At 50.6% G+C, this 27,912-nt stretch overlaps 1 protein-coding gene across 2 annotated transcripts in view; it reads left to right on the plus strand.

Annotated features, from left to right (window-relative positions):
• Positions 1 to 25,134, plus strand: part of Lamc3 (laminin subunit gamma 3) — a 61,088-nt gene extending 35,954 nt beyond the window's left edge. Inside the window, exons 17-29 of one of the 2 annotated variants that reach the window (XR_015683094.1) lie at positions 347 to 525; positions 2,026 to 2,167; positions 2,999 to 3,204; positions 3,557 to 3,633; positions 6,408 to 6,542; positions 8,235 to 8,382; positions 9,483 to 9,620; positions 12,870 to 12,972; positions 13,700 to 13,910; positions 14,808 to 15,007; positions 17,236 to 17,382; positions 18,246 to 18,345; positions 23,175 to 24,556. Coding sequence is in view for 1 of the 2 variants with exons in the window: in NM_001107830.1 (NP_001101300.1) it covers positions 347 to 525; positions 2,026 to 2,167; positions 2,999 to 3,204; positions 3,557 to 3,633; positions 6,408 to 6,542; positions 8,235 to 8,382; positions 9,483 to 9,620; positions 12,870 to 12,972; positions 14,808 to 15,007; positions 17,236 to 17,382; positions 18,246 to 18,345; positions 23,175 to 23,419 (1,820 nt within the window). In the remaining variant the exon portion in view is untranslated. 2 annotated transcript variants of the gene reach the window in all.
• Positions 25,135 to 27,912: the final 2,778 nt, after the last annotated feature.

The following is a 27,912-nucleotide window of genomic DNA, read 5'->3' on the forward strand; positions in this document are numbered from 1 at the left end:
GAAGATACTAATCTGATACTGGGCCTTGAGAACTTGGAGTGCAGGAGCGTGAGGAATGCGAGGTCCTAGTGGCACCTCTAATGTGACCACTGAGCCCTGTACGTCTGCAGACAGCAGGTCACATGTGAGCCACAGTTTCTGTGCGTGTACAGCCACTGTTTTGGTAGTTCTGGGTCCCTGGGAACGTTGCAATAAATGGAATTCAAGGGAAGGTTGCCGGCTCTAACCTTCTTATTAGTCTTCAGTGTGGAGCTCTGGAGTCTGCATTTGCGGACACTCAGGGGTTGTGGGAATTCAGCTTCGGGGGTGGGAGATGAGTTGGGTCCCCATAGCTGCTGTCCCCCAGACTGTAGGTGTTCCCCACTGGGTGCTGCCTCACCCCAGTGCCATGAGAACAGCACGTGTGTGTGCCGGCCTGGCTTCGTGGGCTATAAATGTGACCGCTGCCAGGACAATTTCTTCCTCGTGGATGGTGACACAGGCTGCCAAGAGTGCCCCACCTGCTATGCTCTAGTGAAGGAGGAGGTAAGTTGCTATACCTAGACCCACCCACCTTCAGATCGATCTCACATCTCCGTGGAACACCAGCCACATGCCATGGCCCAGAAGCTGCCTGGTCGTTCACAGACCTCAAGTCTGTATTTGCACTGGCCACCTTCTCCTGAGTTCCAGACTCCTCATTTCAATCCGCCCAGCCTTCATTTGGTCCCCCTGTCTCAGATGAACCAGAGGTGGCTCTTATCATATCCCTTCCTACCCTCCCAGAGCCAAGGTCCTATTTGTCCAACTCAGTAGGGATGAGATGACAGGTCAGCCTGGGGGAACCCCCCTCCTCATTCGTTCTCTTGTTCAAACAGAGGGCAACCTTGGAAGATTTAATATCCAACTCCAAAATAGCTAGTTCCGAGCCTCCTGGGCCCAATGTGGCTCTGAGAACACAAGGTGATGTAGAAGGAAGTGGTCCATCCTGAGCTATAGCTATAAGCTCATGGTGCAAGCAGGCCAGGTCCCTGTACCCTGACATTTCTATTTCTGCAGGACAGCATGCATTTTGCACCGCTGGGTAAACTAAGCTACCATGTGGCCTCCCCTGCCTAGAACAGTTTTTTTTTCTTCTTCTTCCAAATGAGATTACAAAAGGCGCAGAAAGTCTAGGCTCTGTCTGAGCACTGGGGGCTTTGGATCTGGGGCCAGAAGTCGGACCTGGCCCTCTGCTTGGTGTGACTGCAAAGTGCATTGAGTCATGGCAGGCAGACACCCACGTCACAGCTGGCTCCTGTTACACGCAGCATAAATGCAGCTGCTGTGCACATGGTAAAAGCATGGTCTCAACACAGCACAGCCTGCAGCATGTGCCCACAGCACCTGCACAGTGTGCCAAGCCCTAGAAACAGGACAGACAAAACTATGCATGGGGCTAGAAGAGAGCTCATCGTGCAAGCGTGAGGACCCAGAAACCATGAAAAGGGGAAGCAATGGCCTCCAGAGGCTAGGAAGGCAAAGACAACCAGACCCCCTTGGCTTGCTGGCCAGTCAGCAGAGATCACTTGATGAGCTCTAGGCCAGTGAAGGATTCTGTTTAAAAACAAAAACAAACATAACCCAGCAAAGTCAGTGGTTTCTAAACAGGAGCAATTTCCAAGGATGGCCTCTGACCTCTATACACATATGTGTACGCACATGTACCTGCCCATTCAAACATGTACACACATGCACACATAAGAGTACATATGCATACATGTGCACTCATGCACACACATCTCTATGGGACTCCTTTTCCCTCCCTCTGTAGGGCAGGAGTGTGGCTGGCAAGGTGTCAGCAGGTGCTAGACTGTGAGAGCAGAGTTAGACGGTGAGGTTAGCAAGAGAGGTCCTTGGGGTTGGTGAGCCCTTAGCGCTGAGGTGCATGTGGGATTGGAAGGGGAGAATCCAAGGAGAGGATGCACCAGGCAGAAGCCAAGGGCAGTACACAGCACCTAGACATCCTGGTCTCATAGAGATTCCCTTCCCAACTGTTCCCTGCAGGCAGCCAAGCTGAAGACCAGGCTGATGCTGATGGAGGGGTGGCTTCAGGGGTCCGAGTGTGGCAGCCCCTGGGGACCACTAGACATTCTGCAGGGAGAAGCCCCTCGGGGGGATGTCTACCAAGGTCACCACCTATTTCAAGGTACAGAGGAGGGCACACTGGGAGGTGAGGGAGCTAGGAGAGCCTGGTCTAGTTGGATAATGTGGTATCTCTCAGTATACCTGTGGTACCCCACAGGCCTCTTCTCCCATGTCCCTAACCCAACTGTAATGACATTGACATTGACATGGGTCTCTGTCCCCTGCCTCCTCCCCTGCACTGACTGTAAGCTCAAGGTAAACCTGGTCTGGCTTCATTCTTGTAACCGGTTAACCACACACTTTGCACGCCCGGGGCGCTGTTCCAGGTGCTGAATGGGTGGAGTACTCTGGGGTTTTGGTTCTTGGCCTGTGAGCTTGTGACCGTATCTCCAGCCAGTGCTTGGCACATTTCAAACGATTAGTAACTAAGAAAAGCAGACCTGTCACTCGGCCAGGTGGAATGTGGCCTTGGGGTACAGAAAATTCGCAGAATGTTGAAACTGAGCTGATCACTTTGTACAGCCTTTTGCAAGCAGCCGTGCTTCAGCGGCTGGCGGAAGGTGAGCAGGGCGAAGCATCAAATGAGAGGGCAGTTGGATGGCCCCACGTGAGCCTCAGTGATAGTCACAGCACTCAACTGCCAGCTCAGATTCTGGAGATGTCCATGTGGGTCCAAAGGGTCTACAAGTCCCGGTTTGCCTTCCCTGAGCCTCAACCTTAACAGCTATAAAATGGGCAGATTTCTCCTTTGGCGTACTGGTAGCAGGGGGCAGAGTGGCTCTGGGGATCCAGCTGTGCCCAGGCAGGTGGGGGTCTCAGATAGAAACCCGAGTGAGGGGTCTTTCGTGTGGAATCTCAGTCAGTGAGATTCCGGATCACTGGCTTCCCACAGAGGCCCGGGGGACCTTCCTGGAGCAGATGGTGGGCCTGGAGGAGTCTGTGAAGGCCACTTGGGAGCAGCTGCAGGTGCTGAGAGGGAACGCACACTGTGCCCAGGCTGGAGCTCAGAAGACCTGCAACCAGCTGGCAGAGCTGGGGGAGACGCTGCGTTCCTCAGAGGAGGAGGTCCTGCGTGCAGCCTCAGCTCTCTCATTTCTGGTACCGTGGTCCCCCAACCCTGCTTCCCCTGGAGCCCGTATAGGAGTCTTTGCCCCAGCCCTGCCCCTAACCCATGGTGTGGATGCTTGATGCTCACACTGGGTCTCTTACTGATGGAGAAAGACATTGTTTGCAAAGAGCAAATCTATGTTGAGCAGACAGTGGGTTCCCAATGGTGGGCAGGGTCACTGCACTTACCATAAGCAGGGACCCTGCTCAGAGAGTGCTGCTGTCATGGTTAGCCTTGTGCATTTGTACAATATTGACAATTATACAAGTCTGCCCAGTCAGCTAGCCGCTGTAAACCTTGATCTTTCCAAAATGAGCCTCAGTTTTTCCTCTGTTCTTTCAGGCAAATCTTCAGGAAGGATCCAGCGCACCCACCAATTGGGGTCGCCTGGCATCAGAGGCCTACATCCTCACCAGGAGGTGAGGCCGGAGCTCCAGGATGTGGGGGACTCTGCTCATACCCACTGTTGACAGAGGGGGTGGGCAGTCCTTCTTGGACAGACTCCAGTGTCAGGGTTTGCCTCTAGGAGCTAGGACCAGATGAGCCCAAGGGCTGCCTAGTGGGGAGTAACTATTAGCAGCGTAGGAAGGGGTTGGGTGGGGTAGGGATGGAGGCGCAGACTTGCTGGGGAAAAGCTTGCTCAATGGAATGCATCTCAGCAGCTGGTGGCTTAAAAAAAACCCACATTTTTTTTTAAAAGATGTAATCCACAGGGCCTGGGGAAATGGCTCCGTCAGTCAATTTGCTTATCACACAGGCCTGAGACCTGAGGTCAATCCCCAAAGGCCATGTAAAAAGCTAGCTGTGTGGCACTGGCTTGCAGCCTCAGCAGTAAGGATGCAGAGACACCGCATACAGGAGCGGCATGAGGATGTACTCTTCGGAGCACAGTAGCCAGCCGGCCCAGCCTAGGTCCCAGTGAGAGAACCTGTCTTAAGGAACAAGGTGGGAGGGCTGCAGAGATGGCTCAGCACTCGGTGCTCTGCCAGAGGACCTGGGTTTAATTCCCAGCACCCACATGGCGGCTCACAACTGTCTGTAACCCTAGTTCCAGGGCATTCTGACGTGCCCACATGGACAAATGTGTAGGCAAGAAAACAATGCACATAAAAATGAAAAGAAAGTTTTAAAAAATACAGCAGGGGTTGGGGATTTAGCTCAGTGGTAGAGCGCTTGCCTAGCAAGTGCAAGGCCCTGGGTTCGGTCCCCAGCTCCAGAAAAAAAATTAAAAAATTAAAAATACAGGGCTGGAGAGATGGCTCAGTGGTTAAGAGCACTGACTGCTCTTCCAGAGGTCCTGAGTTCAATTCCCAGCAACCACATGGTGGCTCACAACCATCTGTAATGGGATCCGATGCCCTTTTCTGGTGTGTATGAAGAGAGTGACAGTGTACTTATATAGAATAAATAAATAATTCTTTAAAAAATACAGCAGAAAGAAAGAAGGAAGGGAGGGAGGGAGGGAGGAATAGAGGGAGGGAGAAAGGAAGGAAGGAAGGAAGGAAGGAAGGAAGGAAGGAAGGAAGGAAGGAAGGAGGTGGAAGCCAGGCTGTGGTGGTGCATGCCTTTAATCCCAGCACTGGTGAGGTAAAAGCAGACAGATTTCTGAGTTCAAGTCCAGCCTGATCTACAAAGCAAGTTCCAGGACAGCCTGGACTACACAAAGAAACTCTGTCTCAAAAGACAGTAAATAATAATAATACTAATAGTAATAATATCTTAAAACAAGGTAGACATATCCTGAGGAGCCACAGACACACTCACACTCACACACACACACACACAAGGTGGAAAAACAAGTTGTATACACACACACTCACACACATTCATACACACACTCACATACGCACACTCACACTCACTCACAAGCACAAAGCAAGGAGATAAATCTTATACTTTGCTTCTCAGTATCTTGTATTCGCAGAGTCACATAGCCAGCAGATGCACACTGAGGACATTTTTACCATCTCTCAAATGAACCCCGTCTACAGTTTTCATCACCCCCAACTCCTCTTCAGCCTCTCCAGCCACTCCCGGGAATGATTACTCTACTTTCTGTCTATAGAGCCCTTTCTTCAGGCCATTTCGTGTAGATGGAATCACATGACACACGGAGAGTCACTATCAAGTTTTCAGGATTCACTGTAGCACAAGCAGTACTCCATCCCTTAGTGTGGGTGCACAGCTTATCATATAATGGCTAGGATCTATCACATTTTCCTTATATAGTCACCCACTAATAGATAATGGTCACAGGAGTGGTATGGTGCTCTCTCTCTCTCTCTCTCTCTCTCTCTCTCTCTCTCTCTCTCTCTCTCTGTGTGTGTGTGTGTGTGTGTGTGTGTGTGTGTGTGTGTGTGTGTGTGTGTGTAGGTGCATGATGTAAAAGCCAGACAACAGCCTGGGGTGACATTTCTTAAGTGACATGACACTGGGCCTCTCACTGGGCTGGGGCTAACCAATTAGGCTAACCTGGCTACCAGCAAGTCCCAGGGATCTGACTCTTTCCCTCCCTGGCTGGAATTACACATGCCTGCCACTGCACCCAGCTTTTTATGTGGGTACTGGGGATCAAACTCAGGACCTCCTGCTTGCAAGGTGAGCACTTTGCCAACTGAGCTGTCTCCCCAGGGCAGCATTTGGATGGTTTTCTGCTTCCTTTAAAAAAAACAAAAAACAAAAAAACAACTTACAGGCTGAAGGGATGGCTCAGTGGTTAAGAGCACTCATACTTATGAGCTGACCCATGTGGGTGCTGAGATCTGACTTCTGGGCCTGTGCAAGAGCCCAGTGCTCTTAACTGCTGAGCCATCCCTCTAGCCCACAGTTTTCCTCTTTCGCTATGGGGACCAAACTCACGTTAGAGATGAGGAGACAGATCCAGAGAAGTGAGATGACTCCCTCATGGAGGACACATGATAAGAGGCCAGGATTCAATCCCAGGCTGGCTTGCCCGCTCCCCGCTTGCCCACTCCCCGCTGTGTTGTCTGTGTGAGAGGCCATGTGGTGGAAGGCCTTTGCCCATCCTCTTGCCAGCACCACAGGTGTAAGCGATGTGTGTGACAGGAGTTAAAACCCAGAGTGAAACCTGCTCTTACTGCAGCAAATGGGTGGGTGGAGACCCTTGAAGTAGGCAGGGCTGTGGTCTGGGCACCACCAGTTCTGTGTGTGCTCACAGTGACAGTTTATATAGCCACAGGGACACAGCCACCAAGATCGAAGCTACCGTGGAAAGGGCCCTGCTCGCCTCCAACACCAGCTATGAGCTCCTGTGGAAGCTGTTGAAAGGCAGTGTGGCCTCAGAGGCCCAGCAGGAACTGGAGGAGAGGTAAGGTCTCCATGGGTGTGCAGAGAATCTTGGGCTGAGCTTCCAGGAGGCTGTTAGAACCAGCTAGAGGTGACTGCTTCCAGAACCAGCTCCCCCTGAGTCCTTCCTGTCTTTCAGGTCTCCACTTGTCAGTGGCACGTAATACACAGTATTAATTACCCTTCTAGTTGCTGTAACAGAAGGCCTGATAGAAAACAGCGAAGGGAGGAAAGGTTTCTTCTGCTTCCAGTCTGAGGGAGCTTTCCATTATAGTGAGAGAGACATTGTTGCTGGGCTTAGAAGCACTGCCCCCCAACAAGCCAGGTTTAGGCACCCATCCTTGGATGAAAAGACCAAATTAATAACGAAAAGCATAAGAAGGAGTTGTATCAATGTGGCCACACTGGAAGGAGAGACAAAGATATTCGGTGGGGAACTCCTTGCTGTCCCTGTCCGTCTGTCTTTAGGCAACTGGGAGATTAATGTTTAAGCAGTCCTGGGCAAGGGGTGGCCCTGCCCATCAGAACCCACCATGGTTCCAGTTCCTGACCTTGTGCTCTTCTGGGGGAAAGGCTGCCTCTGGCTGGTTCAGGAGATAGGCTTTCTCCTGAGGGCATTGTTGGCTTGTTTTTGTTATTTGTTATTTGAGACCCACTTCCTCTGTATAGCCCTGGCTGTTCTGGAACTTGCTCTGTAAACCAAGCTGGACTCAGACTCAGAGATCCTCCTGCCTCTGCCTCCCAAGTGCTGGGATTAAAGCCCTGTACCATCACTTCCCAACTCCTGAGGGAATTCTAGTTCCTGGAGTCCAAGGTTTCTGTAACTTGATAACAAAGGGAGAGCACGAGAGGCTCAGAATATCTTCATCTCTGTTGGGCTAGTTACACATGGCTTCGTGCAGGGAAGGCACCGGGCAGGAGCAGGAAGTGGGCTGGACATGTCGCATCTACAATCAAGAATCAGAGAGTGAACAGGAAGCTACCCTCATAAAACCCCAAGGCCCTCTCCCTGGGGACTCGCTTCCTCCAGCAAGTCTCCACCTTCTAAAAGCTAACTCCTCAATGACACTAAACGGGGACCAAGTGTTCGTATACATGGGGGTCACTTCATATCCAAACAGCAACATATGCCAAAGATGAGCAGCGAAGGCAAGGTCGACCATGATCACAGCCTACGCACTGTTCTTCTCCCCCTCCCCCCTCCGCCCCCAGGTAGCTTTCTCTGCAGCTTGCGGAGAGGATCTAAGGGTCTGCAGAATGTGTGGTTCTCAGGTGCACACTAGCCTGGGCAGAGTGGCATGCCCAAACCTAATAAGGGAATAACGGGACAGCTCGTGTGAAAGCCTCGGAGACTGGAGAGGGCTCGGCTGTTAGGAACACTTACTGCTCTTGTAAAGAATCCAAGATCAGTTTCCAGCCACACTGGGTGGCTTACGACTGCCTCCAACACTAGCTCCAGGCCATCTGATGCTTCTTGCCTCCCTGGAAACATACACTCAAAGGCAGGCAAGCACACACATACAGACACACACACGCACACATACACACATGCACACACACTAAGCCACTTTCCCAGGCCAGTTGCTGGGTCCTGCATTGCACAGGGTGAGTCTGGGCTTTGCAGATCAACAGCTCCAGCCAGCAGCTTTGATGGAGATGGAAAGAGGTGTCCTACACCCTGGTCTTTGGCTCATCCTGACCTCTTCCCTCCCAGGTACCAGGAGGTGCAGGCAGCTCAGACTGCCCTGGGCATAGCTGTGGCAGAGGCGCTGCCCAAAGCTGAAAAGGCACTAGCCACGGTGAAGCAAGTCGTTGGTGCCGCAGCCCCACGTCTGGGCTCGATGGTCACCCCTGAAGCAATGGTCAGTTCAGCAACCCTGGATCGCCTCACGGGGTGGCAGTGAAGGTTCTAGATAACGCAGAAGCCAGAGGGCCAGGCGGAGGTGGGAAAGACTTCTTGTTAACTGGGAAGTGGCCTGCTGAAACAGGAAGGGGTTCAGCCAGTCATTCATACCAAGACATTAATACTATACACGAATAAGGACATCAGAGAGATGGGGGTGATGTGCGTCCCAGTTCTCGCTCCAGCAGTGACCTTGACCAAGGATTTCCCTCCCTGAGTTCTAGCCACTAGTGAGCCTCAATCCTATGGACTCACCCTCCTCTAGCTTAATTTTAGAGGTGGGAGCTGGAGGGGGATCTAGTGAGCCCAGCAGCCAACACTCCACATCCTGCCTAGCTTGTCTGTTGGGGAATCCTGAGATCTCCAGCCTCAGAAACCTGGCTTTAATAGAGCACTAAGCCAGCTTGGTGCAGCTCCTGGGGAGAGTCTGTGCTCAGCATACACAAGGCCCTGGGTCCCACCCACAACACCAAGGAAGTAAAAACCAGAAAGTTATCTATCCAAGTGCGTTTGGGACAGAGGCTGCCCGCAGCTTCCGTCTGGTGGCTTCCCTTGTTTTTTTCACATGCAATAACCCGGATGACCCAGCTACCATGGAGGGCTCAGGATCATACACAGCTACACGGTTCCGCCTTTCTAACATCTGGAACACTGTATTCTGAAGTATATAGGCCAAGGTTCAGATGGAGGAAGGACTGTGGGTCTGGGGAGGGACCCTCACCGTGCAAAGAAAAAAGGCAGTCCTACCCACAGGTCAGGACAGGTAGCCGGAGTTGCCCAGGGTTGCCCAGCTAAAAATTGGTGGGGCTGGGGTCTGAGCCTCCAGTGACGGACTCTCCCAGCCTGGTTCCTCTGAAACCCTACTGTATCCTGCCATTGCCTTGCCTCTGGATATATGAGGTGTTTGGGAAGACAGGAGGCACTCTGGGAACAGGATCAAACGTTTCAGTTCTGGGCAAGTAGCTGCAGGCTGACCCTCAGCACAGCGGGGCACCTTTCCCTGAGCAGAGGGTCTGGTCCTCAGCTCTACCTGAGCCTTCCTTTTCCTCCAATCCTCAGGACTCCCAAGCTAGATACCTAGGCCGGAGAGTGAAAGCCCTGGAGCAGAAGCTGCAGCAGAACCAGGCAGGCCAAGCGGTGGGAGCCCTGCAGGTAGAGGCTGGGAGAGCCTTGAGGAAGGTGGAGCCCTTTCTGCAGGTCAGCTTTGAGTCTGGGACCTGGAAGAGGGAGGGTTTGCCTCCAAGGGATGCTGGGCTGGAGTGGGGCGGGGTGCAAACATGAAAAATAGCATTTCCAAGAGTCCGTGTCTCCGTGGAAATGCCTGAGGGTTTTCAAGGCAGCCAAGCCAAGGGAGGGGATAGACAGACCGACACCAGTGGGCAGGTGGATGATAGGGACCATATTCACGCACCCTCTTTCAGAGTCAGTCACAGACCGGATGATTCTTGTGTCTCTTCCTTCCTTCTGACCATAGATATGCCCCCACTCTGAGCAGGGGCACCCACTCTGAGCAGCCCTTGGGAGTCCGTGTTAAGTCCCACAGCCTGGTGTTCAGCCCAGAGAGATGACGTTAGATGAGGGTAGAGGTTTCTAGAATGGGCAGTTTGACTCAGAACATTCAGGGAACATATAGAAGACCCGTTTAAAGTTATTACGCGAGAGTACTTTTCTTGGGGGATAATTTCAGACTCTGGGAAGGTCCTATGAACAGCACCCAAAGATTTCAAACCCTTTCCACAGGGCCATTTGATGTTAGCCAGCCTCAGGGTATGTGCTAAACTCAGGAAAGCATTGTGATGCCACCCAAGGACGCAGCCTACTGACCAGACTCAGACCCCCTGCAATGGTAGTCATGGCTTCCCCACAGAGCCCTCGACTTCCCTATGAACTTAAGAGACACGTTCTCCTGAGGAGAAAGGAGGTATTTGAGGATTGGACCCAGGGCCTGACACCTACCTACCCAGGCAAGCTTTGCTGTGTTGAGGACCCTACATAGTGCCCTCTGACCTGACCCATACCCTGTATCTGAGGAAACCAGGAAGAGAGGCAGCCTCTGCGGACTCTCTGGGAGCTGAGTCCTAGGAGGGACAGACCCTCCTCTGCAGATGCTCTTTGCCTACAGCCCTCCTGCCCAGTCCACACAGCTTTCACAGCTCTCTCCCCCTCCCACCCAACCTCCAGAGCCAGAAACTGAGGCTTCCCTGGCCCTTCAAACCCACCTTGTTTATTTGTAGCAAATCAAATAAGAAACCACTTTTTTCAGCCTCAAACATTTTATTGATTGTTGCTGAGTGTCCACTTTGGCATTTCCAACAGCAGCAAGTTAAATAAATATTTATGTGTGCCAAGAAGACACAATGGAGTCTAAAGCTTGGTGTAAGTGTGCTGCCCTAGGCCTATGGTCCCCTCCCTTGAGAAAGCTTTATATTTGATCTGTGCAGGTACTTTAGAGTTTGGAGATAAAGGTTTATCCTGGGGGGCAGGGCAGGAGCTGGAGAGATGGCTCAGTGGTTAAGAGCACTGACTATTCTTCTGGAGGTCCTGAGTTCAATTCCCAGCAACCACATGGTGGCTCACAACCATCTGCTGTGTCTGAAAACAGTGACAATGTAGTCACATATATAAATAAATCTTTTTTAAAAAATAAAATAAAAGTTTACTCCCACTTCAAGGGACAATTTACCCTGTTCGGTGGCCTTCGGCCCCTTTCCCATGCTGCACTAACCTCCTTATGTTCTAGAACATTCCTCCTGAAAGTAACCCCAGGAACCCATACCTCTAGGGCGGTGCCTCCACTCCCTGTCTGAGGCCCGGCACACCCCTCCACTGTCCCTGACTTCCTGTGAGCCCATGCAGGAGCCGTAGCCCTGTGGAGGTCAGAGGTCAGAGTCAGGGTTTTTCTCTCTTTTCCTGCCAGCTGGGTCCTGAGGCTCAAACTTGCATTTGTCAGCCCTGGCAGCAAACATCTTTGCCCTCTGAGACTTCCCACAGACCGTAGTCACGCGCTCTTTAACCCAGACACTCAAAGTAACCAAGCATCCCTTTTATTTTTTTATTTATTTACTACATTTATTTAGATTTCGTGTCTGGTCATGGGCGGGGTCACCCATTTGCTACAACGTGAGGACAGCTTGTGGGAGTCTGTTGTCTCCTTCGGTGTGAGGCCTTGAGAACCTTTACCCACCGAGCCAGCCCAAATTCTTTGCTTTAAAAAAACTTTTTATTAGCATATATTAATGACATGTAGTATTAGGTTTCATTAGGACAGCTTCATACATGTGACATGATTATTTCAATCTCGTGTTATTTATCCTGTTATGGGGCAGTGTCACAAGGTCCCACTCCTCCCTAGGGAGGAGCTAATGATTGATGGAGGGAGGAGACATTGTCCTTAGTAGTATAGACAGGCTATGGTCCAAGGCTCTCATCAGCCTCCCACTCTTGGCTTATTTTCCCAACAAGTTAGCTCTCCTACCCTTGGATCTTTTGTGTAAGCCAGTGAGTGTCAATGGGGTTGCTTACAGGACCAAGACTTCTGTCTGTGTCACTATTCTCTTGCTGTGAAGAGACATCTTGATCAAAGCAACTTATAAAAGAAAGCAGTCAATTGGGGCTTGCTTTGAATTTGGTGTTCAGCCATTATCATCACAGCGGGGAGCATGGTAGCAGGCGGACAGGGAGGCAGACAAGGTGCTGAAGCAGTAGCTGAGATCCGTAAGTGAGAGACACAGAGAGAGCAAGACCGAGCTTTTGAAACCTGGAAGCCCACCCCTAGTGACCTCCTCCAACGAGGCCACACACCCAATCCACTGCCACCAACTGGGGATCAAACATTCAAATATATAAACCTAGGAGGGTCCGTCCTCATTCAGACCATCACGGATTACCTCATTACCTTAGTATAAATCCACAGGGAGGGGCGGGACCTTGTGATGCCCCGCCCCACAACAGGATGCTGGTGTCGAGGGAGGGGCTTAATGGTAGGCAGAGCTTGCGTGCATTGGCCCAGCTGCTGTAAGTTCAAGAATTCAAAGTTTGAGCCACGCCCTGCAATCAGCTTCCTGTGACGCCTACATTCTTTGTGTCCTCTCTTGCACATCTTGCACAATCAAACCTGAGTTCTTTCCTATCTAGTCACATCTAGCGGCCATGGGGCAGGTGTTGCTACTCTGTGAGGAGGAGCTGTTTATAGCCAGGGGCTGATAGAGTCAGAGACTGAAGTGTCCTGTTGTCTCCATCTTCTTCCTTTGGTTCTAGTTTTCTGGTCATCCAGACAGGAGTCTTCTTAGGATTGATTTGGGGCTGTAATCATGTAACCAGATTAGGGTTCCTAGAATCAGGGCGATCTCCAGTCAGTCATTCTGAGATTTGGGGCCTAGCCTGTCCATCTGGGGCCCCTTGATCTCTCTCCAGGCAGCGACCCTGTCTTTCTTTTCCTCTTTCCAGCTACGAAACAAGACCACAGCTGCCCTGACACAGGTTTCCTCAGCTGTCCAAGCTGCTAAGGTGACCGTCATAGGAGCGAAGACCCTGCTAGCTGACCTAGAGGGTACGTGTGTGCTGCTGAGCCCTGGATGCTGACGGTCAACTTGCCTTAGCCAGGGATGCCTACCCACGGGGAACAGAGTCTAGTTATATAGACTTAACCAGGTAGGCCAGTCCTTTTGCCTCTCGGGACTTCCTGGATGCTTGTCTCTCTATGTCTCACATGGCACTCGCTGGGTACTAGCCCTGTGGCCACCCCAACTAGCTCCCAGCATTATCAGACCACAGAGTTCCTCAGGACCAGATGGGAAGGGACTCTGTTGTCACCGGCAGGGGGTGTGGCTCAGTGATAGAGAGTTGTCCAATGTTTGTGAGGTCCCAAGTCCCATCTTCAGCACAGGCAAAACCAGGAGCTAAGGATAAGGCTCAGTTAACATGGTGCCTGCTAAATGTACATAAGGCTCTGTGCTGGATCCTCAGCCCTAAATAAACCAGGCATGGCCATGCACGCCTGTAATCCCAGCACTCAGGAGGATCATCTAGTTCATCCTGGATTATATAGTGACTCTGAGACTATCCTGAACAGCATGAGAATCTGTCCAAAAAGGAAAAAAAAAAAAGGCTGGATGGTGGTTCACACCTTTACTCCTTAGATAAGCTAAGCTAGGAAGAGGGCTGGAGCTTGAGGCCAGCCTGGGCTACCATAGTAAGTTTTAAGGCAGCTTGAGCTATTAAAGGAAACCCTGTAAGTAAAGGCCCCAAACAAAACAAAACTGGAAACTCTGTTGCAGAGTTTCTCTTTAGAGCGGGGCAGGCTTCGTGCTTGCCCAAACTTCTGCAGCTTTAAGAAAATGGAGTTATGTGGGGGATGGTGGCAACGGGAGGCAGAGGAGGGAGGACCTCTGAGTCCCAGGCCCGCCTGGTCTGCACACTGAGTTCCAGGACAGCCAGGGCCACACGAGGAACCCTGTCTCAAAAGAAGCCAAGTGACCTGTTTTACAGGTGGGTAGAATGAGAAAATCAATTCTTATCCACCTTGGAGTCAGAGCTGAGCGCTCTCTATCTCTCTGCCTCAGGGAATGCTCAGTGATTGGCTCCTCCCACATACCATCTTCGCTCCAAACAGAAGCTTCTGTGGCTCTGTCCACTCCACTCGGCGCCTGCCCGCTGCACACTGGAAATGTATCTTTAGCCCAGTGGAGCTGGGACAGGGCAGATCTTGTTTTCTAGCTTCCTTAAGGCCTAAGGTCTTGGTCACACACTCAGTGGCCCTCCTATGAAAAGGAGCTTCTGTAACCAAGAGTCAGCCACATTTAGGGAAACGTAAATCTGTGCTATGGAATGTCGCGGGTTATTTATTATTATTATTTATTTAGGGGGCATCAGCACAGTGGAGGGTTATAAGCTGCCCCTTGTATGTCTCATGGCCAGCTGCCCTCAGTTCCCTTCTCTCCACACTGAAACGCCCATGACCTCTCCCAGGTGTCACCTTCTCATTGAGGACAAGACTTTGCACGTGTTGGGTAGAAATTTGTCCCCGTGACTCTTCCATATCCCAAAAGATGAACTTCCGGCCTCAACCCCCCCAAACTCTTCCCACCCTGTCCCATCACTGTCTAGAGACTTTCTAGGCTGTGTCTACCACATGATGTGACTTTAGAGAGACCACAACGCAGACACATAATAGCATATGGGCCTTTGCATTCGATGAGGACAATGTCTCACTCCTTTTGTTATCCCCCGGAGATCACCTTGAGAAGGGACCACAGAGATCTCCTCTGTCTCCAACCTCCACTCCCATTGTCCAAAGTCCAGGGCTGGCCAAGCATCCAGTCGACACCATGTACGCTTTCAAATGAGGGTCTGTTCCTCCTGCCACAGCCTTGGCTGATTTTGCAGGAATGAAGCTAAGGTTCCCTCTACCCAAGGAGCAGGCAGCGCTGAAGAGGAAAGCAGGCAGCATCAGGACCAGGCTCTTGAAGGACACGAAGAGAAAGACCAAGCAGGCAGAGAGGATGCTGGGAAATGCTGCCTCGCTCTCCTCCAACTCCCAGAAGAGAAGCAAAGAAGCAGAACTGATGTCCAAGGAGAATGCCAAGGTCAGGTTCAGGACGGCAGCAGCTTTCTCCGGTTTGGTGCCAAAGACGCCACATTGCTGAACTGTTGTGGGTCCTGGCTCCCAGATCAGGAGTTCACGTGGGTGACCTCACTAAGTTTTCAAGGAGTCACTGGTGGCCCTGTGAGAATGGGAAGACTCTAGGCTGAGCCGAATTCAAGGCTTAAGTCACATGACCAAGGCTCATACCTGGGCCCATTGGGTTATTCTCTAAACATCTAGATTTTCTTTGTTTTGTTTATTTCATCTTATTAATATTTAAAATAATCTTTTAGATTTACTTATTTTAATTTATCTGTACAAATGTTTCCCCTGCATGTATGTGTGTGTGCTCTGGATGTGCCTAGTATGGACAGAAGTCAGACGCTGGCGCTAGATCCCCTGGCTGTGAACTGTAGGTGCGGGCGAGTGACCCAGGTCCACTGAGCAACAGCTGATCTCAACTGCCGAGCCATCTCTCCAGCCCCCACTCGTTAACTTCTTGCCCATCTCACTTATCCTAGCCTGGCCTTCAACTCACTGTCTGACTGAGAATGATTACCCACACCCACCCCAGTTTATCCCCTGCTAAAGACTGAATTCAGGGCCTCACGCAGTCAAGGCAAACACATCCAAGGGAGCCACATTCCCCTCCCCTACGCTATCTCTAACTGCGGCCAAATTCTAACCGCTGTGTGTGTGTGAGTGTGTGTGTTGTGTGTGTGTGTGTTGTGTGTGTTGTGTGTGTGTGTGTTGTGTGTGTTGTGTGTGTTGTGTGTGTGTGTGTGTTGTGTGTGTTGTGTGTGTTGTGTTGTGTGTGTGAGTGTGTTGTGTGTTGTGTGTGTTGTGTGTTGTGTGTGTTGTGTGTGTGTTGTGGTGTGTGTGTGCGTGTGTGATGTGTGTGTGAGTGTGTGTGGTGTGTGGTGTGTGTGTGTGTCGTAGGGGGGTATGTGTGTGGGGTGTATGTGTATGTGTGGTGTTTGTATGTGTGTGTGTGTTGTGTGTGTTGTGTGTGGGGTGTGTGTGGGGTGTCTGTGTGTGTTGTGTGTGTGTTGTGTGTGTGTGGTGTGTGTCTGTGTGTGTTGTGTGTGTGTGTTGTGTGTGTGTTGTGTGTGTGTTGTGTGTGTTGTGTGTGTTGTGTGTTGTGTGTGTGTTGTGTGTGTGTGTTGTGTGTGTGTGTTGTGTGTGTGTGGTGTGTGTTGTGTGTGTTGTATGTGTGTTGTGTGTGTTGTGTGTGTGTTGTGTGTGTGTTGTGTGTGTTGTGTGTGTGTTGTGTGTGTGGTGTGTGTGTTTGTGTGTGTGTGTTGTGTTGTGTGTGTTGTGTGTGTGTGGTGTGTGTGTGTTTGTGTGTGTGATGTGTGTTGTGTGTGTGTTATGTGTGTGTTGTGTGTTGTGTGTGTGTGTGGTGTGTGTGTGGTGTGTGTGTGGTGTGTGTGTTGTGTGTGTGTTGTGTGTGTGTTGTGTGTTGTGTGTGTGTTGTGTGGTGTGTGTGTGTGTGTGTGTGTGTGTGTGTGTTTATGTTCACATGTGTTCCATCCTCCAGTCCACTACTCACACTCAGGTGAATTCTCTTCTGGTGCCTAAATTCCCAAACGACCGACCTGAAACTGGAAATACTAGGTGCAGTGTTTGCCCCACGACTCCTCTTCTCCATCCCTGGACCTCTGTTTCCCCATCTATAAAATAGGTAAAATTTCTCCACTAAGGAGGGATGAGTAATTTGTAACAATTTTTTTGTTTGTTTTTTCTTTTTTTTGGAGCTGGGGACGGAACCCAGGGCCTTGCACTTGCTAGGCAAGTGCTCTACCACTGAGCTAAATCCCCAACCCCAATTTGTAACAATTTATACTGGAGACACATCCCGTCTCCAGTGCATACCTGTTGAGTGTGGGAATGAATGAATGAATGAATGACTGTGTTCTAGATTATGACGTACACTGCTTGGAATCATGTTGTAAGAAGTGTTGTTCAAGCCAGACCTGGTGGTACGAGCCTAAATCCCAGCTACTTCGAGGGCTGATGCAGGAGGACCACAAATCCAAGGCTGTCCTAGGCAGCAGAGAAACCTTATTTCAAAATAAAATATAAGAGCTGGTCCTGGCACGTAGATCAGCTGCAAAGTGTTTACCTAGCATGTTCGAGATTCAGTTCCAACTTCAGTACTGAAAAAGAAAAACAAGGTTCCTCTTTCCCAAAGGGCTCATTCTTGCCCTCCCTACTGCTGTCTTGCAGCTTGCCAGAGCTTTCCTGAGGGAAGGGAAGCAGAACTACCGTCATGCCAGCCGACTCGCCAGCCAGACCCAGGCCACACTCCGCCAGGCCTCTCGCCTGGTGCTGACCTCAGAAGCACGGAAACAGGAGCTGGAAGAAGCTAAACAGGTGGGTGTGCCCAGCCCTCATGCCTTTCCCTCTATGGCCAGTGTCTTAGTTACGATTGTCATTGCTATGACAGAACACCATGACCAAAGCCATTTGGGAAGGGAAGGATCCATTCCACTTATATCTCCAGATAAGAATTCATCACTGAGGGAAGTCAGAACAGGAACTCAGGCAGGGCAAGAACTTGGAAGCGAGAGCTGATGCAGAGGCTATAGAGGGGTGCTGCTTAATGACTTGCTCCCCAGTGGCTTGCTCAGCCTCCTTTGTTAAAGTAACCAGTACCATCATCCCAGCGGTGACACCGCCCAGCATGCCTCGGCCCATCCACATCAATCACTAATTAAGAAAATGTCCTAGGGGCTGGAGAGATGGCTCAGCAGTTAAGAGCACTGACTGCTCTTCCAGAGGTCCTGAGTTCAAATCCCAGAAACCACATGGTGGCTCACAATAATCTGTAATGGGATCCAATGCCCTTTTCTGGCAAGCATGTATACATGCAAATGGAGCACTCACATAGAAAGAAAGAAAGAAAGAAAGAAAGAAAGAAAGAAAGAAAGAAAGAAAGAAAGAAAGAAAGAGAGAGAGAGAGAGAGAGAGAGAAAGAAAGAGGAGGAAGGAAAGAAGAGAGGGAGGAAAGAGAAAGAGGGAGGAAAGAGAGCAAGAAAGAGAAGGAGAAGGAGAAGGAGAAAGAGAAAGAGAAGGAAAATGCTCTATAGCCTTGCCTACAGCCCAGTCTTACCAAGGCATTTTCTCAGTTAAGATTCCTGCCTCTCAGATGACTTTAGCTTGTATCGACTTGTCATAAAGCTAGCCAGCACACCCAGCCACCCCAGGAAGTCACTAAGATGTTCTTTCTGGTCAAGGTGGCCTCTGGGCTGAGCACTGTGGAGCGCCAGATCCGAGAGTCTCGGATCTCCTTGGAGAAGGACACCAAGGTCCTGTCAGAGCTGCTCGCGAAACTGGGTAAGGAGACCCCAAGGCGAGTCCCTGAGAGGCAGTTGTAGGGACATTTCTCTTTGTCTTAAAATGCATGGCTTCCACTTCTAACCTGTCACCTACCCCAAGCTTTGTAGCTGCCCAGGCCCTGTGTAGGGCAGGGTGGGTGTCTGGGATTGAATTCACTGTGTCTCCAGGGCCACATCAGTTGCTCTAGTCTGGAGAATCTGGTGTGTTTGGGGGGAGACAGAAAACTCCCTATGTTCCAGGTCACCCTCGGGTTCCCGATAGGTGAATAATCAGTTAGGGAGTAGACAGGATGACGGAAAAGCAAGGGGCATGTGGTGATTGGACTCGATTTGGGATTTGACAGACGGGTATTCTAGGCTGGCTCTGTGTCTTCCTGAGTGTTGGCATTTAGTCTGGGCTCTGCCCCACAGTTACCTGGCAACACCCAGGTGTACCTCACTCACTACAAAGGAGCTGTTTGCTCCCTCCTTTCTCTCTTGCTTCCTCTTCTTCTCCTCTTGCTCCTGCTCCTTACCCCCTCTCCCCTCTCTCTCTCCACATGCTCATGGCTGGCCTCCTCTCTCTCTCTCTCTCTCTCTCTCTCTCTCTCTCTCTCTCTCTCTCTCTCTCTCTCTCTCCATTCCTCTCAATTCACCTCCCCATGCCATGAATAAACTCTATTCTATACTATACTGTCGTTGGCTGGTACCTCAGAAGGGGAAGGGATGCCTCAGCCTGGGCCCGCAGAGGAACCCCCTTCTCCCATACCAAACCTCGACTCCACCAAACATACCCCTTCCTTATCTTTTTATAAAACACAACACTGAGTGGCGGGACTCTGGGCTTGTCACACTGAACTGTTTTCCCCCACCTGTGAAGCAAGAGTGAGAATTTTGACTTAGGAGGTGCATATCTGGGGAGAAGTCTGCAAACGCTGGCTCACAGCGAGGAAAGAAAATTCCAGCTGAAGCCAGATTGGGTAGTTCATGCTCATAAGCCTGGCCATTGAGAGGCTGAAGCAGAAGGATAGCTTCAAGTTCTGGGCCAGCCTTGGATACATAGCGAGACCATTTGCTTCCTGCTCTTCTAGAGGACCCAAGTCTGGTCCCAGCACCTAGGTATGCAGTTCACAACAGCCTGTCACTCCAACTCCAGGGGATTGAATACCCTCTTCTGAGGGCATCCACATACATTCACATGGACATAAAGATTGATATATACATATATAGGCTTAGCAGAGAACATTTATATTTGAACGGCTAGGGCCTTTTGGGTGAAGAGCTGGTACCCATTCAGGCCTGGGGGTCCAGGTCAAAGGTCAGAGAAGCTGGGCTGGAATGAACAGCACACATTTTTAAAAACTGTGGTAAGATACGCATAACATAAAGTGTCCTTTTGTGAACGCGTTTAAGTACGTGCTTCGATGACTGTGTTAGTCAGCTTCCATTACTGTGGCAAGCCGCCCAAGATAATCAGATGAAAAGGAGGAAGGACTTGGGTGGGGAATATAGCTCATGGTAGAATCCTTATCTAGCTGGCGCATAGCCTGGTTCTGTCCTTGGCACTGCAAGAGAGAAGGACCAGGGAGAGGAGAGAAAAGGTTTGCTTTGGTAAAGTCTAGTGGCCCTGCTTGAGCCTTTGGTAGCCCTGCATTTCCTAGTGATAACTCACTGGTGGAGGAGGTCTGGTCACCTGATGGCAGCCAGGAAGGAGCAGACATGTTAATATCCCCCTCGGGGTGCGTCTTCTACCGTCTAGCTTCATCCGGCTAGGGATGTGACAACCGCCTTCTAGTGCCACCGATGAGACTGATGGGCCCCCAGTGTCTGGGCCTCTGTCATTAAACACACTCAACATTATTGTCTCCCCAGTGTCGACCCATCCATCTCCAGAACTTTCCAAAGAGAAAGGGCCCATTAAACAAACACTGGCTCCCCTGTCACCTTTGCCTGTCACCTGCCTTCTTTCTGTGGCTTTGCCCTCTGGAGTGAACTCAACAAAGTAGACTCACGGGGTGCTTTCCCTTTGTGTGTGTGTGTATGTGTGTGTGTATGTGTGTGTGTATCTGTGCGTGTCTGTGTATGTTTGTGTGGGTGTGTGTATGTGCGTGTCTGTGTGTCTGTGTGTGTGTGTGTCTGGGTGTGTTTGTCTGTGTGCATGTGTGTATATGTGTGTCTGTGTGTGTGAGTGTCTGTGTGTGTGAGTGTGTCTGTGTGTGTGAGTGTGTCTGTGTGTGTGAGTGTGTGTGTGAGTGTGTCTGTGTGTGTGTCTGTGTGTGTATGTGTGTCTGAGTGTGTCTGTGTCTGTGTGTCTGAGTGTGTGTGTGTGTGTCTGTGTGTGTGTGTCTGTGTGTGTATGTGTGTGTAAGAGCACACATGAGTGTTAGGCTTGTGTATGGAGGTCAGATGTTGATTTTGGGTATCTTCTCTATTATTCTGCACATTATATATATATATATATATATATATATATATATATTTTTTTTTGTTGTTGTTGTTGTTGTTGTTCTTTTTTTCGGAGCTGGGGACCGAACCCAGGGCCTTGCGCCTCCTAGGCAAGCGTTCTACCACTGAGCTAAATCCCCAACCCCTGCACATTATATTTTTAAGATTTATTTATTTTATGTATATGAGGACATGCTTGCTTTCTTCAGACACACCAGAAGAGGGCATCAGATCCCATTACAGATGGTTGTGAGTCATCATATGGTTGCTGGGAATTGAACTCAGGACCTCTGGAAGAGCAGTCAGTGCTCTTAACCACTGAGCCATCTCTCCAGCCCCTGTTTTTGTTTTTTAAGACAGGTTCTCCTTGGTTGTCCTGGAACTCACTATGTAGACCAGGCTGTCCCGATTCTCCTGCCTCTGCTCTTGACTGAGTACTGGGATTGAAGGTCACTGTGCCAGGCTACTTAATTCTTTTTAAAGTTTTTATTTTATTTTGACTTCACTATGTAGGTCAGGACTGAACTCAAGCCATCAGTCTTGGTGGCAAGCACCCTTTCTCCCTGAATGACCCTCTACTTCATAGTTTGAGTTAGGGTCTCACTGAACCTGGAGTTCATTTGTAGCGGGAGCTTTCAATATACCACTTTGTGCTCCCAGCAGATCATACACACACACACACACTAAGTGAATAAACATAATTTTTTAAAAAGTTTAAAGGATGCAGGGTTACCACGTCTAAAAATTAGATTCTATAGCCATTGAAGATGCCAGGGTATCCACGATCCAATCTCTCTCTCTCTCTCTCTCTCTCTCTCTCTCTCTCTCTCTCTCTTTCTCTCTTTAAGATTTATTTTATTTATTATATATAAGTATGCCGTAGCTGTCTTCAGACACACCAGAAGAGGGCATAAGATCCCATTACAGATGGTTGTGAGCCACCATGTGGTTGCTGGGATTTGAACTCAGGACTTCTGGAAGAGCAGTCAGAGCTATTAACCACTGAACCATCACTCCAGCCCACGATCCAATCTCTTAACAGTTGGATCCACCAGCTGGGAACCAAGTCTCCAACCCCTGAGCTTTGTAGAAGATACTTTGTGTTCTCCTGTATATGACTATCTAAGTCTTCCCCTGCTCTTTCTTGCCCTCTGACCTCCTGTTCTTTGCCTGGGAGGTTCAGAAGGACCTAGAAGGATTAGAAGCCACTTGGTGCTGACTTCTGCCCTGCCACCTTCCCACCCAGTTGAGCTCCATTCTTGTTGAATGTCATACTTGATGACAACGTGACAAAGACTTGGACTCCATGCTACCACACTGCATTCCAGTGTAAGCACCTGGCCCCATTCTTTGTCTCTTGGAAAGGTTCATTCCTAAGAAGTGGAAAGAATTCACGCAGGGGGCCAGGGTGAGAAACCCACTGTCTGCCCTCTGAGCCTGCAGGCCTTCCTGTCTTTTCTGCCCCCTGGATCCAGTCTGAATCTGAATACCATGCTGTCTACTCCGTGAGCCCACTTCCCCACATACGATGCTATCTACAAATGTGTGCAGACATTTGAGCCAGAGTAGATCCTGTGACCTCTCTCACACAGTTTTGTAGATGAGGAAACAGATGTTTGGAGGAAACTCACTAAGGCCTTTAAAAAAAAATTACTGGGCCAGGAAATGGCTCAGTGGGTAAAGAGACCAACTCCCAGGACAGAGCACCTTAATTCCAGCCCTGGGACCCACATGGTGGAGGGAGGGAGAGAACAGACTCCACATGTACCCCACCCCACTCCACAGCAAATAAATAAATATAAATAAAGTATTAGGAATAAAAAAAAAAACCCTGCTGGTTGATGGTAGCATACACCTTTAATCCTAGCACTCAGGAGGCAGAGGCATAACTCTGAGTTATGAGTTCAAGGCCAGCCTGGTCTACGAGACAGCCATGATTACAAAGAAATAAAAAATAAACCTTTGAGACTTGTTTAAATTTTTTATTTCTATTTGGCACATGAACGTCTTACGTGTGTGTGTGTGTGTGTGTGTGTGTGTGTGTGTGTGTGTGTGCACCACATGCATGCAGTGCCCACAGAGGCGAAAGAGGGTGTAAGATACCTTAGCACTGGAATTACAGTGCTTTGTAAGCTACCGTGTGGGTGCTGAGATTTGAACCTGGGTCCTCTACAAGAGCAGCAAGTGCTTTTAACTGCTGAGCCATTTCTCTAGCCCCAGTTCTTTCCTCTGCATGTGAGCTCCACGGCACAGACACCCAGGTCTTCACACCCTCTCACACCCCCTTCCAGGTAATTTTTTTTTTCAGTGCGTGGCGAACAGATCAGTTTCTGGGTATCTGACTGGGGGAGTGGTTCCTGCAGGCAGCTGGCTCCTGCTGAGGCTGTCTGTGCTCATCTACAGGGTCCCTGGGTACCCACCAAGCCCCTGCTCAGACCCTGAACGAGACCCAGCAGGCACTAGAAAGCTTGAGGCTGCAGCTGGATTCACATGGATCCTTGCATCACAAACTAAGGCAGCTGGAGGAAGAGTCTGCTCGACAGGAGCTGCAGATCCAGAGCTTTGAGAACGACCTCGCTGAGATCCGCGCTGACAAGCACAACTTGGAGACCATTCTAAGCAGTCTACCAGAGAACTGTGCCAGCTAGACCCTGGCACACCCTCCCCACCCTGCTGCTTCCTGTCCTCTCCCCGTAGGTGTCCCAGGTCTGCCTGTTGTATGTTCATGTGAATGCTTCTTTGCCGGTGTGTCTTCGGTCTGCAGCAGGAGTAGTACATGTTTGTTCCTCCACAGATGGCCCTGTGTGTAGCCCTCAGTGTGTGCTCCCTGAACAGGCATCAGCATACACACCCCAGGGTCAGTAAGGGGCATGTCTGCATTTGCACATATGTGCGCACGATGCACTTGTGTGTTCAAGACCACATGTGGATGCACACACATGAAAGACTAGAGCTGTCAAGAGGCAGTCCTGAGCTTGGGTATACTCTGCATCCCGGGTGGGTCCTGTTAGGACATATTTCCCTGCAGGGCTGACATATCTACAACCCTCCCTCCAGAAATCAGGGGCCGAACGGGGGTGGTACCTCCGAGGCTGAGAAACTATCCTCAGAGATCTTGAGAAGCCTCAGAAAGTCCCACATGCATGGTCACAGAACTGGCCCTGGACCCACTATACTCCTCTGTCCCTAACTGGTCACCCAGAAGCTCTGTGAACTGAGGTACCAGACAGATCAAGAGATGCCCAGATCCTAACAGGGTTTCCAGAAGTGGCATCTGCGGCATGTGGGCCTGCAAAGCCACAGGGCAAGGTACAGATGTTAGTGTCTTTTGTGGATGATTCCCTCTGGAGACATGCACTACAGCTGTTTCATCGAGGAAGCACCTGACCCAACCACCTTCACTCCCTACCTGAAGTACCAGGTTCCTCAGGGTCTGGGTCATGACACCGGGAACAGCCCTTTGGGCCTTGCCAAGCCGGTTAGCCTTATGATTGACACTTCTCAGACTGGTCCTGTGACCCCGCCTGCCCTGAGGTATGCCACAGGGGTGTGAGAGCCTGGCTGTCATTCTAGACCTGCTGCCCGTGGACTGCCTTCTCCTAGAAATCCCTGGCATTTCCTCCTGATGCCCCCTCTTTTTCTCAGAACTCTCTTAGCACACAGCCGGGCCTAGGCGCTGGGATAACAGTCACCTTTGCAAGGCCAATCCCTTCCCCAGGTCCCAGAGGAACAGATAGTTACGTGGACTGATTCTGATTATGAGGAAATAAAGGACCCTTTCCTGAGCTGTGTGCTGTGCCTTCGATCCTGCAGTGCTGGTGTGGCAGCCAGGGCCTGCTGCGGGTATACACAGAGCACTTCTGTGGCTGGCCCCGAAAGCAGGTAGAACCTACGTTTGTGATCCCACATGTGGGAAGGTGGCAGAACTGGCCTTGTGCCATGCTGGGGTCTGTTATGTTGGGCTTTGCAGGGGCACTGTGACCACCACCTTTCCTCTCAGATCCAGGGGGCTTTCAGACAAAGGTGAGGGGCCCGGATAGAGGTGGTATGCAGAGAGCTTCTCTGCTGATCCCTGGTTCAGGGTGGAGACACTGAGACAGAGAACGGAACTTAATTCTGTCCTGTAAGGGGAAAGGAGGGACACCTTTGAGGGGAGGAGGACATGGGCCTGGGCCTGGAAGTGTGGAGAGACAGAGAGGAGAACAGCCCATACAAGATGGTAGGCGGCAGCCAAGGTTACAGGGCACCAGCCTGGCCAGCACAGGTCATTGCAAACTTAGATTAGGGCAGGTTGTAAAGCATGCTCTATTTTGTCAAGGCTTTTTGGTCACAAGGCCAAAATGAGAGCCAGATTAGCTTCAACAGGAAAGTGGAAGTCACTGGGACAGTGATTTGGAATCCTAGGCTAGGAGAGGTTGCCAAGGGTTAGACGAGCCTGGAGCCTGGGGCTGTTGAAATGGGCAGCTTTTTCCTTCTTCCTCCTTCCTTGGTCCCAGCTTTGTTTTTCTCTGTTTGCTTAGGTCTTGCCTCTATAAATTAACTTTCCTCTCCTTTCTTGTACTTAATAGTTGAAGACACTGCACAGTCCCCACCACCATCCTCCACAAAGCCCTGGGCTTGAATATCATCATCTCATTATTTTTATTTTTATTCCTTCTTTTTTTCAAGACAGGGTCCCTCTGTGTAGCCCTGGATGTCCTGGAACTCACTCTGTAGACCAGGCTCAGAGATCTGGCCGCCTCTGCCTCCCAAGTGCTAGGATTAAAGGTGTGAGCTTCCACTCCTCAGCCATCACTTTTATTTTGAGATTTTTATTCATTTTTGTCTTCTATGTCTGTGCGCTTTGCCTGCATGCATTATCTGGGAGCCACGCGCCACGTGCTTCAGGTCCTCTGGAACCGGAGTTACAGATAGTTGTTAGCTGCCATGTGAGTGCTGGAAGCCAGACCCAGACAATTCTGGACAGACAGACAATTCTTTTAACAGCTGAGCCATCACTCCAGCCCCAGGTCAAATGTTTGGGTGGTCAAGTCCCCTGCTTGGTCAAAATAACAGAATTTTCTGTTCAAGGCTTCGTGGTGAAATGTGCCATGTACCCGTGGGGAAAGTGTCCCGAGGCAAGAGAGGAAAGATCAGGTGAAGCTGAGGTTGATGTGGCTGGTGTTTTACGTTGAGCGGAATTGACAGAGTTGGGGTAGAATTAACAGGCCAAGATTGGGGTAGAAAGAGTGAAGACAGGGGATTGGGTAATTAGGATCTGCTGTGTGAGATGTAAAAGAAACGGGAGTTCTAAAAACAAAGTCGTGGGCAGGATCTAGCATTGCTTTGGCCTTAACCCGGCGTGTCCACTGATAGGTGGTCAGCCTTTACTCACGTGAGCCATGATGTACAGCAAAGCACGGTCCCAGCATCCCCAGTGGGTGGAGACCTGGCTTCCTAGGAATCAAGTCTCAGGCCTGACACGTGACTCATGCCCTATGTCATGCCTGGTGTATGCAGAGCCACTCAGAAGGCCCAGAGGTGGGGCTGCTCATGACTGAGTGGAATGCGGCAGCTGAACATCTGGCTAACAAGGCAACCAGCTGAGCTGTAGAACTCGGGGTGGCCCCTGTCCTACCCCATGGAACAGCCAGGAACAGCTGTGTAGGTCTCCTCCTCAGAGGTGAAAACATTCCATCCTGTTTGGGAGCTCCTCAAGCAGGGGACGTAAACCCAAAACAGAGCTTCAAGAGCTCCCTGAAACCTAGCAGATTCCCCAGGCCCCTCTCTGCTGGCCTCAGCAGAGCCGAGCTGCAAAGAAAACTCTTAGAGAAGAAGAGCTGAGGCCCCGGGAAAGGAGACTCTCTAACCTGTCGCACTGTAGGCCATGCAAGCTCCAGGATCCCAATTTTGTGAGCTTTCACCCATGCTGGGGGTGGGGTTTGAGGACACGGCTGTCTGTGAATCATTTCTGCTCCTGTAAGTAACCCTTCGCCCATATTCCTGTAAGTAACCCCAATAAAGCTCATTGGGTCACCAAGCTGAACTTTGGTGGTATGTGTAATTGGATCTCTCGTGGGTTCCCGAACTGGGGTAAGTGTGTGCACCCTGTCTCTCCAGGAAAACAGCAGCAGCTAAGCCAGCTAGCTGGGGCCATGAGTATCATGAGACTGAACGAGTGAGGGTCCTGTTCTGAGTCCGGTTCCTGCCTGAGCTTTCAGAGGGGACACTACCGTGCAGGCTTTGAACTCCCAAGCCCTTGTGGGCCTACTTCTACAGTGCGGTCCCTGCTCCTGTTTCTTATATTCTGCTGATTAGGGAGCTGGGGTCAAGTGCCGAGCTTCAGACGGTGCGGTGCGCAGGGGGCAGGAACCTAAGAGCAGGAGCCCTGCCTTCTCAAACTTCTTTGCTCACATTAGCCCCCTATCATTCTATCCGGACCACTGGACTCCCCTGTGTGAGCTTGGCCACCCACCCCCAAAACGACAGTCAGCAGCTGGTCTAAGAAGTCCAGACGTGAGATAGGTCTGGGGTGGGGATTCCTGGGTCCAGAGACATGCTGGAGGTGGGAGTGTCTCCTTTCCATGACTAGGACAATCCTGACCTGTGCCTGTGCCTGTGTAACAATTTGAGGGAGACCCTTTCTCTAGAAGATCGTCCCGGTTGAACACTAGACTTCATGATCTCTTTCTTTACAAGGTCCCGATTTTTGCATGCCCAGTCTGGCTTCTCAAGTCACAGGCTGCTTCTTTACTACCCTAGAGGACTTGTGTCCCAGCTTCGGCTTCCAGACTTTTCTATCTAGTAGGCATACCAGTACTACTTCGTAGTTAGGTGAATGACACACAAAGGCAAGTGTCAGGTACACCGGGAGCACCAACACACGTATTATCTAAAATATTGGTGTCATAGTGGCGCTGCCGGGCAAAGGTGACTGTAAGGTGACAGCCTCTATCGGCACTTGATCTTCACAACCACCTCTGCGAAGTTCTTAGTGATATTGTCTCTTCTGGTGACGGGGAAAGAGGGCGTTCCCATCTTGCATTTTCCGCGTCCTCCAGCAGAGGGGCGGCGGCAGGCTAGGAGTCCAGCTAAACAGCAGGCTTTGATGCTCCGGGTGCGCGCGGCCGCGGGGAGGGGGGCAGGAGGCGGGCCGCCGGCG

The sequence above is a fragment of the Rattus norvegicus genome, chromosome 3, assembly GCF_021556685.1.
Source record: "Rattus norvegicus strain SHRSP/BbbUtx chromosome 3, alternate assembly SHRSP_T2T, whole genome shotgun sequence".
NCBI classification, from domain to species: domain Eukaryota; kingdom Metazoa; phylum Chordata; class Mammalia; order Rodentia; family Muridae; genus Rattus; species Rattus norvegicus.